Raw genomic sequence first — 16,267 nt, forward strand, 5'->3', positions numbered from 1 at the left:
CGCACACACAAACTATCATCTGTTATTGTGGATCTATTCCCATGAAAGACCAAAGAACCTCCTGCTTGGGCTTCTGGGAACCATTAGAGAAGGGATCAGTTACGCGTGTTTATGTGTACGCACGTGTGTGTGTGTGTGTGTGTGTGTGTGTGTGTGTGTGTGTGTGTGTGTGTGTGTGTGTGGGTGAGTGTGTATGTGTGTGTGTAGGCATGCACATATGTGTTTGTGTGCTTGCATGAGACTCTGTCACTTAGTCAACATTGACCTTGGGCTATTTGGTCGTGTGGGCTTTGTTGTGGTGTTTGAGACACGTGTCAACTTTGGCTCCGCCTTCCCCTTCAAGTCGCCAACCGGGATGCCCGTTAGAGCAGCTCGGGGATGGAAACATTCAACGTCTGTCATGCATGCCACTTCTGCTTCAGCCCTGAATGTGCTCCCATCTTGAAGTGTTTTCACGCACACTGGTTATTTGTTCAAATACTGACAGAGTTAATCCTCTGAGCACCTGGTTTGCTCCCGTTTTGGGGTCAGTGACCGGAGACCAGGTAGCATCTCTGCACACTCTGTTTTCATTACTTCTGCCCACAGTTGACCACAATAGAGAGAACTATCAAGCTATGATTAGGAATATATAAAGTCACAGTATGAGACACATTCTCATCACTCATTGTCAGAGGGGAGGTTATTAATTTCACTTTTGGAGCAAAGGGAGTATACACCGGTGATATGGTGAAGTGCTTCCTTGCTAAAGACAGCACCATTCAGGGATTAACATATCAATTGGTGATAAACGACTTCTGCATATGAGACAAGAAAAATGTGTCTGAGAAACCTCAGCTAACCCTCACACAGCAGTCCAAAGAGTTGGCGCCACAAACCTCACATAGGGTTAGGATTTTGGAATTGAAAACACCCAAAGTAAAACCTTTCTCCTGTTTCCAACTGTCTTTTTTCTGCCCATGTGTTATCAGTGACCAGGGATACGGCAGGATCACAGAGGAGTCAAATTTGGTGAAAATATTCCAGCTTGTAACTCCCAACAGATTAAAGGCTTAGGGGCAAGTTATCTCAGTCCTAGCAAGATACAAAGCAAAAATGTGAACACAAAAGTTAAAACCAAAACAGCCTTGGACCTCTTTCTTTAACAGTTGCAGCTCATTTTAAAGCATGAAATTGAAATTGAATCAATGCAAGCTCTACCATCTTAAGGCAGGATAATGAAAAGGCAAGGGTGCCCCTAATTTCTACGGAGCACGGCAGGCCTGGCTGTTGCGTGTCTAGAGCGTGTGTTTACTGCTTCTTTCTCGATGGCTGCGGCATTCTCCAATGGAAAATCTCGTAAACTGTGGCCAGACTGTTGGGCTGTTAGAGCAGTGGTGGTGGTGGTAGCGCTCAGGTAGGCAAAGCTGTGTGTGTGTGTGGAGTAGATTAGCTCTGATTTGGGCCTCACACGGCAACTTTTCACACTTGCTTTTTAAATCACTTGACTACAAACAACCATGGAAAGTGGCATGTATTATTGCCTCTGATGGCATTTTTTCAGGCCGAAGTTGTCGTGTGTAACTGCCGCTGTGAAACAGGCTATAATAAAACACACACACTCACAGATACACACACACACACACACACAAACAGGAAACCTCTCCTCACATTTCGCCCCTGATTCATCTCTCTACAGGCTCTCTGTCTATTTTCAAACCTCTGGACCGTGAGGAGCAGGACATCTTTAACCTCACAATAACCGCTGAGGATCATGGGATACCCCGACACTCGTCCAGCCAGCTGCTGTGTGTCCACGTGATTGATGTTAACGATGAGGTGCCATGGTTTGAGGAGAGCCAGTATGAAGCCGAGATCTCTGAGAACCGGCCACCAGGAACTAGTGTGTTGACGGTGTCCGCCTCTGATCTGGACCAAGGTGAGACATACAACGTGCCCTGACTTGGTTACTGCAGCCTGCACATGTAATTTATACTTTTAAATCAACAATTCTTTCCCGTTGAGAACTAATTTGGTCATTTGCAGGTCACAATACTACTAACAAGTCCTTACTACATGATGAATTATCATCATAGAAATGTTGATGTAGTTACATCTAAACTAGATGTCTAAAAAAAACGTTTAGCATAAATTTAGCCCAAGACAAGCACACATCTTTTGAACTAATTACCTATAAAGCATGCTGTGTGTTCTGTGTTTCTGTGTGTGTTTTTTTTGCTGCATCAGCAATCAAGATGGGAAAAAATGCCTGTATTTCATCTCAGCCTTCATGTGCTGATTATGTGTACACATTGCAGACATTAACAGTTGTTTTTAATTGAAGACCCAGTTGGGTGGGGGCAGGGATACAGAAAGGGTGCATTCCCTCTGACTTAGTCAGAAGCACGTAAAACCGAAGGATTATAAACTTTCTCTCCAAAAGTAATTAGTGAAGTGAGCAGGTGAGGTTGCCAGGCTGCTCTCTGTTAGCACGCAATCTGGCATCCAGACACCTGAGGGAGGGCCGTCACTGCAAAACGCTTTGACAGCAAAAACTAATGACAAACAAACAAATAGGTATACAAGCCATTAACAAGAGAAATCCAAATACCTGTTATTTTTTTCTCAAAGCTTTGGTGACATTTGGTAGCTTTGTTTTTTTACAATGACTGTGTGTTTCTCTGTAGGAACCAATGGGCAAGTGACATATGGTGGAATCTCAGAGGAGGGTTTCAGCATCAACCCAGTGACAGGTGTAATAACTACCTCTAAGTCACTGGACAGGGAGCTCCAGGAGTACTACACCGTGACAGGTACTGCTCTCCAAAAGATGTCCACCATCACAGATAAAACATGCCCAAAGAAGACTGCTTTGAGATAAAAAATATTTAAGAGTTACTTTGCGAATTTCAAATGTCACCATCTCTTTAAAGTCACCATTAATACTGTTGCTGTTAATAATGGGTGTGCTTGTTTTCTTATGTTTTGACAGTTTATGCAAAAGATGGAGGCCTTCCTCCCAATTATGCCAAAGCCACAGTGAGGATCAGAGTGCTTGATGAGAATGACAACGGCCCTTTCTTTGGACGTCTCTACTACAGCATAGAGGTGCCTGAAAACCTGGCGACATTGCCTCTGTTTACCCTGAAAGCCACAGACCAGGATGCAGGAGATAGTGGCGAAATTAACTACAAAATCATAGGTGATTTGGCAGTTTGTTTATTGTACCATTGAGTTTCTAAATGATAAGCTGAACTGGTCCCATGATTTAGCAAAAAAGTATAACTGTTTGCCCCATTACTCTACTTGCAGCTGGAGATCCATTGGGAGATTTTCTCTTGGAAAGACAGTCAGGTGTGTTGTCCACCTCAAGGCCTCTGGATCGAGAGAGGAGGGCTGGGTACACGCTAACAGTCACAGCTCAGGACCAGGGCCACCCTCCCCTCAGCAGCTCTGCTACCGTGGAGGTGACCGTTATGGACATCAATGATCACAGCCCCCAGTTTCAGAGTAGCAGCTACACTGCGGACGTTTCGGAAGATGTTCCCATCGGCTCACTGGTCCTAGAGGTGAAAGCCATTGATCTGGACCAGGGCCCCAACAGCCAGGTGCTGTACTTTCTGAGCACTGGCTCAAAGGGCATGTTTATCATAGACCAGAACACAGGCCGCATCATCACAGCAGCACCCCTGGACAGAGAGAGAACTGCCTCTTACAACTTTAATGTGTGTGCCACTGACTCCTCCCCTGCAAACCCACATAACTCCACTGTTCAGGTGACCGTCTACATTCAGGATGTGAACGACAATACACCCTTCTTCATTCAGGACCCGCTTATTGTGAACATCTCCGCCAGCAGCGTGTCCAGCCGCCGAGTGCTGGCCACCATGAGGGCGGAGGACAAGGACTTCGGGGCTAATGGCTCTGTGTTTTATCGTTTCGCCAACCCTGTGAGGGGCTTCACCATCAACTCACTGACGGGAGACATCCAGGCCACAGAGAAGCTACAGACTCTGACCCAAAGCCAGAGAACTTTGATAGTTCAGGCCATGGATCAGGGAAACCCGGCTCAATCTTCCCTGGGGGTGGTTATCGTTTATATCAGGGAACAAAGCTACAGAGGGATTCGCTTCTCTCGCAAGGCTCGAGACGTCAGTCTGCAGGAGAACGCTGCAAAAGGTTTTGATATTAGAGATCAATGTTTTTACTTGGGAATTTGTGAATGTGTAGTAGAAATAATAACTGGAAGTAAAATGTTTCAACCAAGTGTGTTTTTCACCTTACAGGCACAGTAGTAACACAGACTGAGGCCCAGTACCCCGAAGGTTCTCAAACTGGTATCAGCTACAGTATTTTCAGTGGAAACAGAATGCAATCTTTTGGAATAAACTCCATTACTGGTAAGTGCAGAGATGGCAGCATACTCTGTAAAACAATTTTTCCCAAACCTACAGTGACTCATTGTTATTTTTGTGAATTAGGTGAAATATGGGTCCAGAAATCTGAAGAACTAGACTTTGAGGAGACCCCGAAACTCCGCCTTGTGGTGAAAGCTGAGACAGCATCCTCCAGCTCCTACATGGCTGTCAACTTAATCCTGCAGGACGTCAATGACAACTTGCCACGCTTCCAACTCCAGAACTATGTGGCCTACATTAGAGAGGCACAGGGCTATGATTTCCCCATTATTCAGGTGCAGTAGCCTGTCCCCCACATGTCTATTATGGTTGGAAAAAAGTAACTTGTGCTTCAGAAACCTGGATTGTTTCAGCGGTGTATAGAAATGACTCTATTCAATTGCATGTGTTGTCAGTGTCCCATCTGAATATACTAGAGAATCATTTATGCCATGAAGCCAAGGCCATTTTGATTAACTCTTGCCTTCCAAGTCCAATATTGCTCACTAGTTCATGTTACACTGAAACAGCTGCTGCAAATATTTCCATTTTTTAATTTCCAAAATGGGTTGGTCATTTCCTCAGGTTGCTGCAGATGACTTGGACCAGGGACAAAATGGTCAGGTGACCTACTCTATCAGGTCATCGTCCATGAGTGGCTTGTTTAAGATAGACCCAGTGACCGGCAGCATCACCACTGCAGCCATAATGGACAGAGAGATCTGGACGCAAACAAAGTGAGTTTTTCTCTTTTGTTATCTTTGTCTGTTATCACATCCTGCCATGTGGCTCCTCTCGACTCATCTTTTAAAGTATTTACTTTTACATTACGTTTGCAAGTGAGCGCTTTAAAAACATCTTCTAATGCTCATTCTGACACAAAAAAACAGGGCTGATCTCGGTGGGGGGTGAATCATTACACAGCCGGATTCATACAAGTTAAAAGTTCAGACACTGACATTCATTATTTGCCACCAGGCTTGTTGTTACGGCAACAGACCGGGGAACCCCGCGACTGGCTGGCTCTGCCACTCTCACTGTGATCATCATCGACCTCAACGACAACAGTCCCATGATTCCTCTGCATCGGGAGATCCGAGTGCCCGAGGGTAAGTCAGCTTCACAGTGGAAGTTAGTCCTGTGATCTTATCATAAAGCCTCACATCACACCCCCTGGCAGCTCACTCAGTGGGGCTCAGAGAGAAAAGTCTGACCCTATTATGAAACAGGCTATTGCCAAGTTCCTCTGTTCATTTCCTGTCTATTAGATCAAGGCTCTCCAGAACAGGATATTTCTTAATAAAGAAAATGTCTTTTTTTATTTACTTAGAATCTCTGTGCTTTATTTCAGCTGCAACCTAAATGTGTTCTTTTCTTGCCTCTGCAACTTTTTATCATACAGATACTATGATTGGCACAGTCATCACCCAAGTAACAGGAAATGACGTAGACTCAGGGCCAGCCCTCTCTTACACACTACACCTGGATACAAACATTCAAGGCATGTTTGGGATTCATCGTTATGGAGGAGGGGTGTCTCTGACGGGCCTTCTGGACTATGAGGACAGGACGTGGTACACTCTGACTGTCCGCTCATCCGACTCCATACATCAAAGCGAGGCTAACATCACTGTGCTGGTGGACGATGTGAACGATAACGCACCCACCTTTACTCAAGACTTGTATCAGGTACAGCTACCTCCTCACACATGCATATATACCACCACCGTTTTGATAATTAACATGTTTTGTTAAATTGTTGAAGTACCTGTAATGGATATATAATCTGTTTTAATCTGTATGGTGTGTTTCTTATTAGGTCACTGTATCGGAGCACCTCCCAGCAGGCAGTGCAGTCATCACAGTAACAGCCACTGACCGTGACTCTGGGGAGAACGGGAAGATAACCTACAGAGTAATGTCATCAACGAGGGGAGTCTTCTACATCGACCCAAGCAACGGTGAGATTACTGTGTGCACATTAAGAGTTGTTGAGAACTGTTCTCTTAACTAGAGCTCCCCTTAATTACCCTTCATAAAAATGTTATCCCCTAAGGCTCTTCTTGGATGCACATTTGTGGTTTGGACATATTTGCAACAGGCTTTGCCAACATATTTAATCATTTTGTTCATTAAAAGTCATTCAAAGCCAAATGTATTTATTTATTGAAGTTATTTGACTCAGATGTTTTGCTTGAGATAGCATCTAAATATAAGTCCATTATAAAAGAGTAGTCTTTTTGCCTCATTTTGTCTCCTATTCTCACATACTATTCCTTTGCCTCCAATACGGTTCCATTCAACAGCATGTGCCCAAACCTGCTACAGTGTTATTTATTTCAATGAGCCACAAATCCAACTCTGGACAGAAGATTAAATTGAAGTTGCTCTTTTAATAACCACTTTCTTTTAATCTTATAGGTACTCTGTTTGTCAACCAACGAACAGAGTTTGATTTTAAGAATCCCTCCATCCTGGTGGTAATTGAGGTGCGGGACCAGGGCACTCCATCCCTTTCATCCATTGCCACTGTCCAGGTACACGTTTCCGATGTCAATGACAACGCCCCCATCTTCCACCAGTCAGAGTACAGAGCCACTGTGTGTGAAGATGGGCTTCCTGGATCAACTGTACTGACCTTAGAAGCTGTGGACGGAGACCTGTCGCGGGACAACTGTGGTTTTGATTTTGCCATTGCCAGTGGCAACTCAGGTAATACCTTCCAGATTGAGAGCAGCGTGCGCTTCTTGGAGGGGCAGGGCTTCCAGACAGTCGGGACTCTGATCCTGGTGGAGGAGCTTGACTTTGAAGCAGTGCCAAGTTTTAACCTGACTGTTGTGGTATCAGATCGAGGAATCCCTCAGCGCAGCTCCAGCGTTCCCATTCTCATCAGTATCACAGATGCCAATGACAACCCTCCAGCCTTCAGCCGAGCAGAGTACAGTGTCATACTGAATGAGGGTGCGGCAGCAGGGACAGAGCTCTTGCATCTGTCTGCCACAGATCCAGACTCTGCTCCCAATGGAGAGGTGCAGTACTCCATAAGCTCCGGGGACGAGACGGACCTTTTCCAGGTGGACCAGTGGACCGGAGCCTTGAGGCTGCAGAGGCCTCTGGACATTGAGAGACAGTGGTCCCATATGATTGTTGTCCAGGCTACAGACGGTCACGGTCACTATGCTTTGTCCACAGTCAGTATTGAGGTGAAGGACATCAACGACAACCGGCCCTTCTTTCCCCTCAAACTGATAACTGCGAGCATCAGGGAAAACCAACCCCAGAATGCCTTAGTCACCATGCTGCATGCAATCGACCATGACAGGGGTGTTTTTGGACAGGTGAGGTACTACATGTTAGACAACGCTAAAGAGGGAGGAGAGGCCTTCCTCGTGAACCAAACTTCAGGAGAAGTACGGACTCGCTCGACTTTTGACTTTGAGAGGGTGAACTCATTCCGTTTTGTTGCTGTTGCCATGGATGCTGGCAACTATTCGGCTACTGTAACAGTGCAGATTTATGTTACAGGGGAAGATGAATATGATCCTGTTTTCACCTCCTCAGAGATCTCATTTGAAGTGCCTGAGGGAGCAAAGAAAAGTCAGATCATTGGCAAAGTGCAAGCCAGAGATGAGGACGGAGGCGTGGATGGCATTGTCCTCTACTCTCTAGCAGATATTTCACCTTATTTTGAAGTCAATAAATCAACAGGAGCAATTTCCTTAAAGATGGACAGCTACAGTAGACATGTGAGTCGCTCTAAAAGAGAGGTGCGTCTAATGACACTGGATGTGACCGCTCACAGCCCTCTGGAGACGTCCCGCATAGCAGTGGCCAAAGTTTCCGTAGATGTGACCCATACATCTTTTGGTCTCACCACAGACATGAATATGCTGCTTGTCAGTGTTGTTGCAGTTTCACTTGGGACCATAGTTATATTAATAATAATTGCTGTGGCGCTCTTTTTTGTTAAATTAAGGCGTCAGAGAAAGCAGCGAAAGGCACACGGACGAACTCAAGCCAAGTCAGGCACCATGCTGCACAAGTTTGAGGAAACAAAGATAGCGGCAAGTGAAATTATTTACCATCAGGCCCTTCCTGGATACACGGCCGATCAGAGTGGCAGCTCCGGGGGTCCATACACTCGTGGAGGATCCCTGGATCCCTCCCACTCCAGTGGGCGTGGTTCTGCGGAGGCAGAGGCAGCAGAGGACGATGAGATCAGAATGATTAATGAATACCCTCGGGTGTCAAGTATCTCCTCCTCGATGCAGGAGCGCATTTCTGCCCGTGGTCCGGACTCAGGAATCCAGCAGGATGCAGATCAGCTGTCAGACGTGTCCTGTGAGCCTTCCATCGATTGGTTCAAAGGGAAGAAACTGGGCAGTCTGAATGGTACTTTATTAGCTGGCCAGGTGCCAGTTTACAGGGATGAGGGGGGTGGGTATGTGGGAGTGGGACGGGGACTCAGCATCTCCCACCCTAAAGATTATACTTTCCCAGAGGATGGAAAGCCTGCTGTAGATGGCTCCCTGACAGCCATCGTAGCCAGTGATGAGGAGCTGAGGGGCAGCTATAACTGGGACTACCTGCTAAACTGGTGTCCCCAGTTTCAGCCTTTAGCTAATGTTTTTACTGAGATAGCACGTTTAAAAGATGAGACGGCTCCTCCTCATCCTCGCAGGTCATTTCATCACAAAGCGAAGGCAGAGTCAAGAATCGACCCCCCGCCTCTCATAACCTCTGTGGCCCACCCCGGGGCCAAAACTGTACCTCCAAAGCCTGCTGTGGGGAGGACGTTCCCCCACTTGGCTTCTTTTCGAAGGTCTCCCCTCAGCGCAGAGGGATCCATCTCCTCAGTCGCCATGTCTCCAAGTTTCTCTCCCTCTCTCTCACCACTGGCAGCACGTTCTCCTGCAATCACACCCTTCAGTGTCTCACAGGGCCCCTCTGCATCAGTGATCAGCACAACTGACCACAATTTAGAACACAGTGAGGAGGCAGAGCTGAGGATTTAAATTTGGTGATTTAAAACAGAGTCATTGCTGTCCCAGACTTGTTCTACTGTATGACCACAGGTGCTGCAACCTTAAATGAGTCAAAGCTATTTTCTCTCCTTTAAGAGTACACAAGGTTACACTAAGAAGTCCAAATAGCTGACATTGTGTTGCTTACTGAAGAAAAACTACACGATTCTACGCCGAACAGGCCAAAATGGACTTTGCCTTTTTTGTGTGTTTTTGGAAAGAAACTCCTCATTTTTCTGTTGATCAGTGTTATTTTGCACATTCGAAAGGAGATTCATACATGATGTCAATATTTTGTACAAAAGCATTGTCTATATTTTTATATTCACATGTGGTTTCTGACAAGAAATGGCATTAAAGTGTCAAAAGGTTGTTAAAACCTCGGAATATATTTCTATATTTGTATATTTGTAGTTTGTACTGTATACTTGTTTGTACTGTAAGTTGGTTTTATCTCTTGTCATTCTTAACCTTGTGGTTTTAAGTGAAGCTCTTCATCAATGCTTTATCGATTGGGATTTTTTAACAGATTATTGTAAATATTTATAGAGGAAGAGACAACTATGCTTAAACAAACGAAACATCAGTCGGATTTATTGTGTGATCAAATTTTGTACGGATCCAGTGTTTGATCTCACATCAAAAGGTAATCATGAATGTGAAAAGTTGTCTTCGTCCTCAACACACGTACCTTCATTTTCTGCAAGAGGAAAACGGAACTTGACATCCAATGATCTCATCCTTCAGGTGCCCATGCTTTAATTCTCACAACGAGCCTTACTGCTCTCATTTTGCATTGTGAAAATAATTCATGTGAGGGAGAACATTGAGCAGCTACATGGTTAATGGTAAATTGCTAGCAGCCTAATCCTTCCAGAGAATGTAAGCAGGTCTTGGTCATTTATCTACTGATCAAATGTCCCTCAGTCATTACTTAAGCTCTAAATCAGTGCCATGACACTGACATTTGCAACAGGTTTTCTCATTTTTGTCCAGATTTTTTGTATATATTTAATGACAAACTGTAATGAATGTTGTTTTGGATCACATATGCCCCCTCTTTTTAATAGCACTATAAAGAATACGATATGAATTAAGAGTAATACTAACAAATGTTACAAAAAAATATTTGTATGAATGTTCAAACACCACCAGAGAATGTTTCCTAGAAGAAATTCATGCCATAATTCACATACTGCCTACGCCATAGATACATTTGTGATCATAATTGTGTTTTTGGCAGCCTTTATACAATAAAATAATGTATAAGTACATGTAGAGCCCCACTGTGGCCTAAATGTGGATTCCTCTCACTTTCAAATTATTATAAACATATTCTGTTTGCTTAATCCCCAGTCTTAGACCCTTTTCTAACATTATATAGGCAACACTAACATTCTGAAGTATTTTTATTTATTATATAGGCAGACCTCGGAAAATGAGAGGCATGGTAAATTATTTACAAGGATGCTATTTTGACCATAGCCAAATATACATGAACACTACCTGTTTGATAAAAGGTACCTTGTTGTTTTTTTTTGTTTAGTTTTTTGTATTGAACAGTGTTACCTGCCATTTCAGTTTCATATGTGTCCAAACTGTGAGTATAATAGTGCCATAGAAGAGAAATTCCTCCAAATGTTCACTCAAATGTTCTAGACTCGTCCACAGAAATGTTTTTGAGCAAAAAGTGCCTGAATAAAGTACTTATGTGAACACATTGTTGTCTCCGTCACATCTTTCTCAGCTGTTGGCAGTTATTATGTTACTCCGCAGATATATTCAGAGCTTTATGATTTCGGATAGCAAGTGAAAGGTCCCACAAATAATCAATGTTTGAAACTCAATATGGGTTAAAAGCAGTCAGTGACGTGACATTTGCCAAAGCGCAAGTCAAGACCTCCAAGCTCTAAATACAGCTACAGTCACTTCACTACTCTGTAACCTCAGGCGTATGTATACCTTGTATGATCTCAAAACTCCCTATTGTCCCAGGCACAATAAGGAGTTGGGCAAATGTGGGCCTTAAACAGCCCAGTTCAGTCGCAGTATTGTCCCAATCTTAAGAAAACGTATCTCAAATTAACAATATCTGGCTTAATGATAGCCATTAGGTGTTATTTAGAACTTGATAGGCATGTATGATGTAATCCAAACGCAATACCATAACACTTTATTTGATACCATAACCCTGATGCCCTCATTTCTACTAAAAGCAGAAACGAACAACAACAAAAACAGCATGTTCCCTTTAGTCCAGTTAATGCTTTTGCTGAAGCTTTTCCAGCATGGATGAAGACAAAATACAAGACTTTGAAATTAGAAAGAAACGCACAGGAAAAGAAAGTTCCTTCGCATTAAATTTTCAGATCAGCCTTATTTGTTTGTTCAAATGAGCTCCAAGCACATCATCATGGAGTCTTACTTATTTATATCCTGCTTTTGTGTACTGATGCCTATTTATCTATCTTGCCAAAGATCTCATTCACATTATGTTTGCAACTCAGAAGTCATTCATCATGTAACAATGACCACATGGAATCCCAGGTCAAATCTCACATTTATATCTTTAGGCGTATGCCACTGGTGTTCTCACAACAATTCTAAAACCATTATTACATCTCTGATATAGTCTTTGTACTTATCTTTGTTTTGCTACTTTACAGATGTCTGTGTTGCTGTTTCTACTAATTGCCCTTCATTTCTATTCCCCAGATAAGAACATGCTGAAGTAAAGCATAGTTGAGGCATGTGTCTACAGGATTTAGTATGACTACAATGTTTTCTGATTTTACATCAAATCTAAATGTTTAAAACCTAATACTAGCACTCAAATTATATAATGGTGTAACACAAACATCAAAGAGACTAAAAATGGTGATCACTTATCCCAACAAACAGTTCATTAAACAGCAGACAGTTCAATAGTGTAATAATCTTTCTCTAGAAATGCTTTTGTCAGAGCTCTTTTAAACTTTTGAACATGTTAGAATTAATGCGTGTCAACAATTTTAGTAATTGGTGTTATTTTTATAGTATCCAAACCCACCTGTCATGGGAGCTCATTGCATCACTCTCATATTGCCCGAGGCAGTCCTGCTGCCTGATGAAACAGAACTGAAACAGCGGTGTTTGTCGGCTCCAAGGCCTGCCTCTGACTGGTTGTGGAGCTGAAACCTAAACCCTGTGGTATTCTGAGAAATAACACACATATGCACACACATACGCGCTCTCCGAGATGAATTCATGGGTGTATTTTTTTGTCCCAGGACTGGAAACATGGGCGGAGCTGGCTGAATTAGACAGCCCGTTGATGATGCACTCCGCTTGAGTGTCACAGCAGACTCAGGTTATGAGACGAATGCTTTGACCCAAATCGAGCACCTTGGATCGGAGGCCAGTATATACACAACAGAACTCAGATGATATGAGTAAGAGGGCAAAAGCCAAGTCATTACTCAAAACTTAAATTAAAGGCTGTGAGTAAACCAAATGAAATCTATAATTTTCCCGTCAACGCAAAGTGCATACACAGGAGGCTGCTCTGTTAACGTGCAATCTTCAGTGCCAGGGTGCCCTTTTCCCTTCAACCGGTGTGTGTCTTATGGAGTTGTCAATGCTGTCATGCATTAGTTGGAAACTAGAAAAACATTTTCTTGCATTTGCTGATAAAACGTGAACCACAACCCACGATTACCAGGGGACTACATTCTGTCCTATTACTTCCAGTTGGAAGCAAAGAAAAATTGTATTATTGAACTTTTTGTGAAACTGTAAGAGGCTAGCGCCCTCTTCACCAAATGAACATGGCCCCTGCTGTTCACATGTCCCACATCTCTACACTAGAGGTTGTTTGTTATCATGAATAATAGTTACAATGGACATGAATATGAGAATAACATTCAGGCTGAAAAGCAGCATCATTTCCATTTTAAACTTGGAAAGCTCATTTGTATTCTATTTCAGTGGCCATTTAGCTACCTGTGTTCATGCTGTTCCTGCTTAAAGCTGCTTTTTCACGGATGGAGCGTTCAGCCTTTGAAATCATAAACCTGCTGGGGAACATAAGTGTTGTTATTCATATTAATCAGTTCCATACTTTGATCAAAGAATATGCCAATCAACTCAATTCATGCATTGTCAAATGATTTTCCTTTGTTAGTGGTATAGCAGCCTTCGGAATAGATGTAATATTCTCTTTTTCCTGCAACCCGTTGAGAGAATGAGTTATTACCGCTCATGCTGTTCACTGACTGCAATATCTTTGAAGCATTTTTTTTGCTTCACGATCCAGGTGCTGCTTGTTTCAGTTAAATTATGTGCAAACAGAAAGCTCTATAAGTGGCATAATTACACGTTTACCTTTTCTGATGGTACCACATTGGTAAACATCTGATGAGTCTCATATAGTTTTATTTTCTTCATCTCTAAACAAAAGGAATTCATGTCTGAAGATGATTTTAATGTTTGTCTTTGTAACTGTCATGCCTTGCATATCAATAATCACTACAGCGCTTCTGAAAAAAAGGTATTCTTTGAAAAATAATTAGTTTTCTCTTTTTAAATCCTATTTGATGGTCGCATTCTAGCTTATAGTTTGAGGGATTGATATCAGTAAAAGTTGTCCGTTGGTGCAAATCTTATTATGTTGTTTTGCATGTTATATTCAATTTGTATGTAGTATGGAATTGGGACACAGTATTTGTCTCAACCCTTATCAATTCTGAGCTTGAATTTCTCTAGACGTCTGTGAGCTTGACATGATTAAGGTCTAGCTATGCACAATTACACTTCATGATAAATTACAAACTCGATCCATTATATAACTGAGTAAGCAATTTTAACTTCAAGACAACGCCAGATTTGAATCACCTTTTACGTGATAGACCACCTGGAAATGGGTGCAGCAATGTAGTGCTACCAAAAATATGATAATTGATTGAACTAGTGAAAAATTATGATTATAGTGTTTTATTTATCTTACCAGACATTGGCAGGTGACTAAAACAGTAATTGGCTAACAAGAGTGCAAGAGGTCAGACCTTTTAATCAACCTGGAAGATGGCAATCTTTTGGTCAACACTGTTTAAGGTCTCCTTAAAGACCTTAAATTTGGTTGAATTGGAATTACCAGCTAATGACCTGGATCTAATGCGTACCGTTCTCCTCAAACGGCTATAATGTATGATGTAATATATGTTTGACTTTTGGTTAAAAAATGTGCCTTTTATCCTTTTTTGGTCTTGCGACATTGTCCTGTGTTCTTGCATAGGTGAAAAATATGGTGAGACAGAAATGCTAAACATGTCTCGGTGGGAATCTCAATTCCCAAACAGAGATACTGAGCCAAAGCTCTTTATAAAATAAACCTGCCAATAGACTGCAAATGCATGTATCACAATCGTTTTGTGCTTCGGGGATGTGTAACTACTGTAGCTACACCGAAACCATTAGCATAATTACTGTACTTTAATTGTCTGACTGACATCATTTACATGAGGGAATTTACTACATTGTTATCTAGAGAAATCCCTCTGTAGAGTTGCCAATTTATAAAGGCAGTGGAACACAGGATGAGGTCCACAGTGTCACATGTGTGCCATACCTGACATTAAAGGTATAGCCAAAACGTTAACCCTCACTCAGATGTTCCAGAGAACGTTGACTCTCTTTAGCAGTGGAGGACTTATGGAGCCCTGAAGGCATAATGACTTTAACGACGGAGGATATAATGGTTTTAACATGGCTTCTGCAGAAGAGCTTGTGCCATGGGTCCTTCACACTGTCTTATGTTCAAAAGCACTTTCTATAATGAAGCTACCAAAATGGGCAGACTTTCAAAAGTTAACCGGGGCAAGATAATGTCTCTCTTTTTTTTATAATCTAGCCAGTGATCTCATCTTGATGACATATGTGACAGATAAAAAGATGAATACCAGCTGCAGAGATCAGTCAATAAGGAAAGGAATCAGAGTGAAGGATGTGGGCTTATGGACATAAGGAATGGGAATCTTTGCATTCTGATGAGAGCTCCTTTGTCTGCAGGCCCTTTGGTAAGGATCAGACTCTTCTCTGGAGAAGCCCAGGCTACCGTCCAGCTAAAATGAGGCCAGACCAGAGAGAGGTCTCTCTGCTCATGCTTGGATTACCCATAAACCCCTCATACCTGAAGCTTGCACGGAAGTCTCGGCCGCTTGTTCCTTCAGTAGAGGGCCAGGCTCCAGGGATGCTCCATCCTCAGCTTACCACAATCCTTTCTCCAAACACTTTTTTCCCCCTCCGATCCTCTTGTCTATTACGAGTTCTGTTTTTTCCCCCCGCTCTCTCTTCAAGGTCTTGCCAGGCTACTTGCGTGACTAGAGGGAGTGGAAAAAAAAGGTTTCGAAACCCATTGGCACGCGAGCCCCAAATCTATTTTTGGAGAGCCTTCTTTTTTTCTTTGAAAACAAAAAAGCCACAGGGAGAAATAGGCAATACTGGGGTGAAGGGGGTCTGTTTCTCATTTGGCCAGGCCTGCCTCCTGTCCTTTCCCGCCAGCGTCACAACCACAGCACTATGAGGAAAGAGGGTGGCTCAGACTAGGGAGGAGAAGTGTTTTTCCTGCAAAACCACGGCCAAAACTATGGACCCTCATCTTAGCCCTTTTCACTTAGTAACCAGCCCAACCTGCTTCCCATTACAAGGCCATCTGCTTGTGTTTCAGGCTTTACTCTGTTTTGATTTGTTTCGCCCCTTTTTAACTTGGTGTCTTTAATTCGCCATGATTAAATTACTGCATTTAAATTCGTCCTTCATTGTTAATTCATTTTCATCAGGCATTGTGCATTAGGCCTGCTGCAGAAGCATTTACTGCAATGCAGCGCATGG

At 42.9% G+C, this 16,267-nt stretch overlaps 1 protein-coding gene across 1 annotated transcript in view; it reads left to right on the forward strand.

Annotated features, from left to right (window-relative positions):
• Window positions 1-9,391, forward strand: part of LOC306701033 (protocadherin-16-like) — a gene marked incomplete at both ends in the record, with an annotated part of 67,100 nt that extends 57,709 nt beyond the window's left edge. Inside the window, 11 exons of the mRNA XM_079166254.1 lie at window positions 1,679-1,918; window positions 2,667-2,792; window positions 2,972-3,181; window positions 3,292-4,158; window positions 4,266-4,379; window positions 4,461-4,672; window positions 4,962-5,113; window positions 5,355-5,485; window positions 5,779-6,065; window positions 6,196-6,337; window positions 6,798-9,391. Coding sequence (XP_079022380.1) covers window positions 1,679-1,918; window positions 2,667-2,792; window positions 2,972-3,181; window positions 3,292-4,158; window positions 4,266-4,379; window positions 4,461-4,672; window positions 4,962-5,113; window positions 5,355-5,485; window positions 5,779-6,065; window positions 6,196-6,337; window positions 6,798-9,391 — 5,075 coding nt within the window. The remainder of the gene's footprint in view (window positions 1-1,678; window positions 1,919-2,666; window positions 2,793-2,971; window positions 3,182-3,291; window positions 4,159-4,265; window positions 4,380-4,460; window positions 4,673-4,961; window positions 5,114-5,354; window positions 5,486-5,778; window positions 6,066-6,195; window positions 6,338-6,797) is intronic.
• Between the last annotated feature and the right edge of the window lie 6,876 nt (window positions 9,392-16,267).

The sequence above is a fragment of the Pholis gunnellus genome, assembly GCF_910591455.1.
Source record: "Pholis gunnellus genome assembly, chromosome: 9".
NCBI classification, from domain to species: domain Eukaryota; kingdom Metazoa; phylum Chordata; class Actinopteri; order Perciformes; family Pholidae; genus Pholis; species Pholis gunnellus.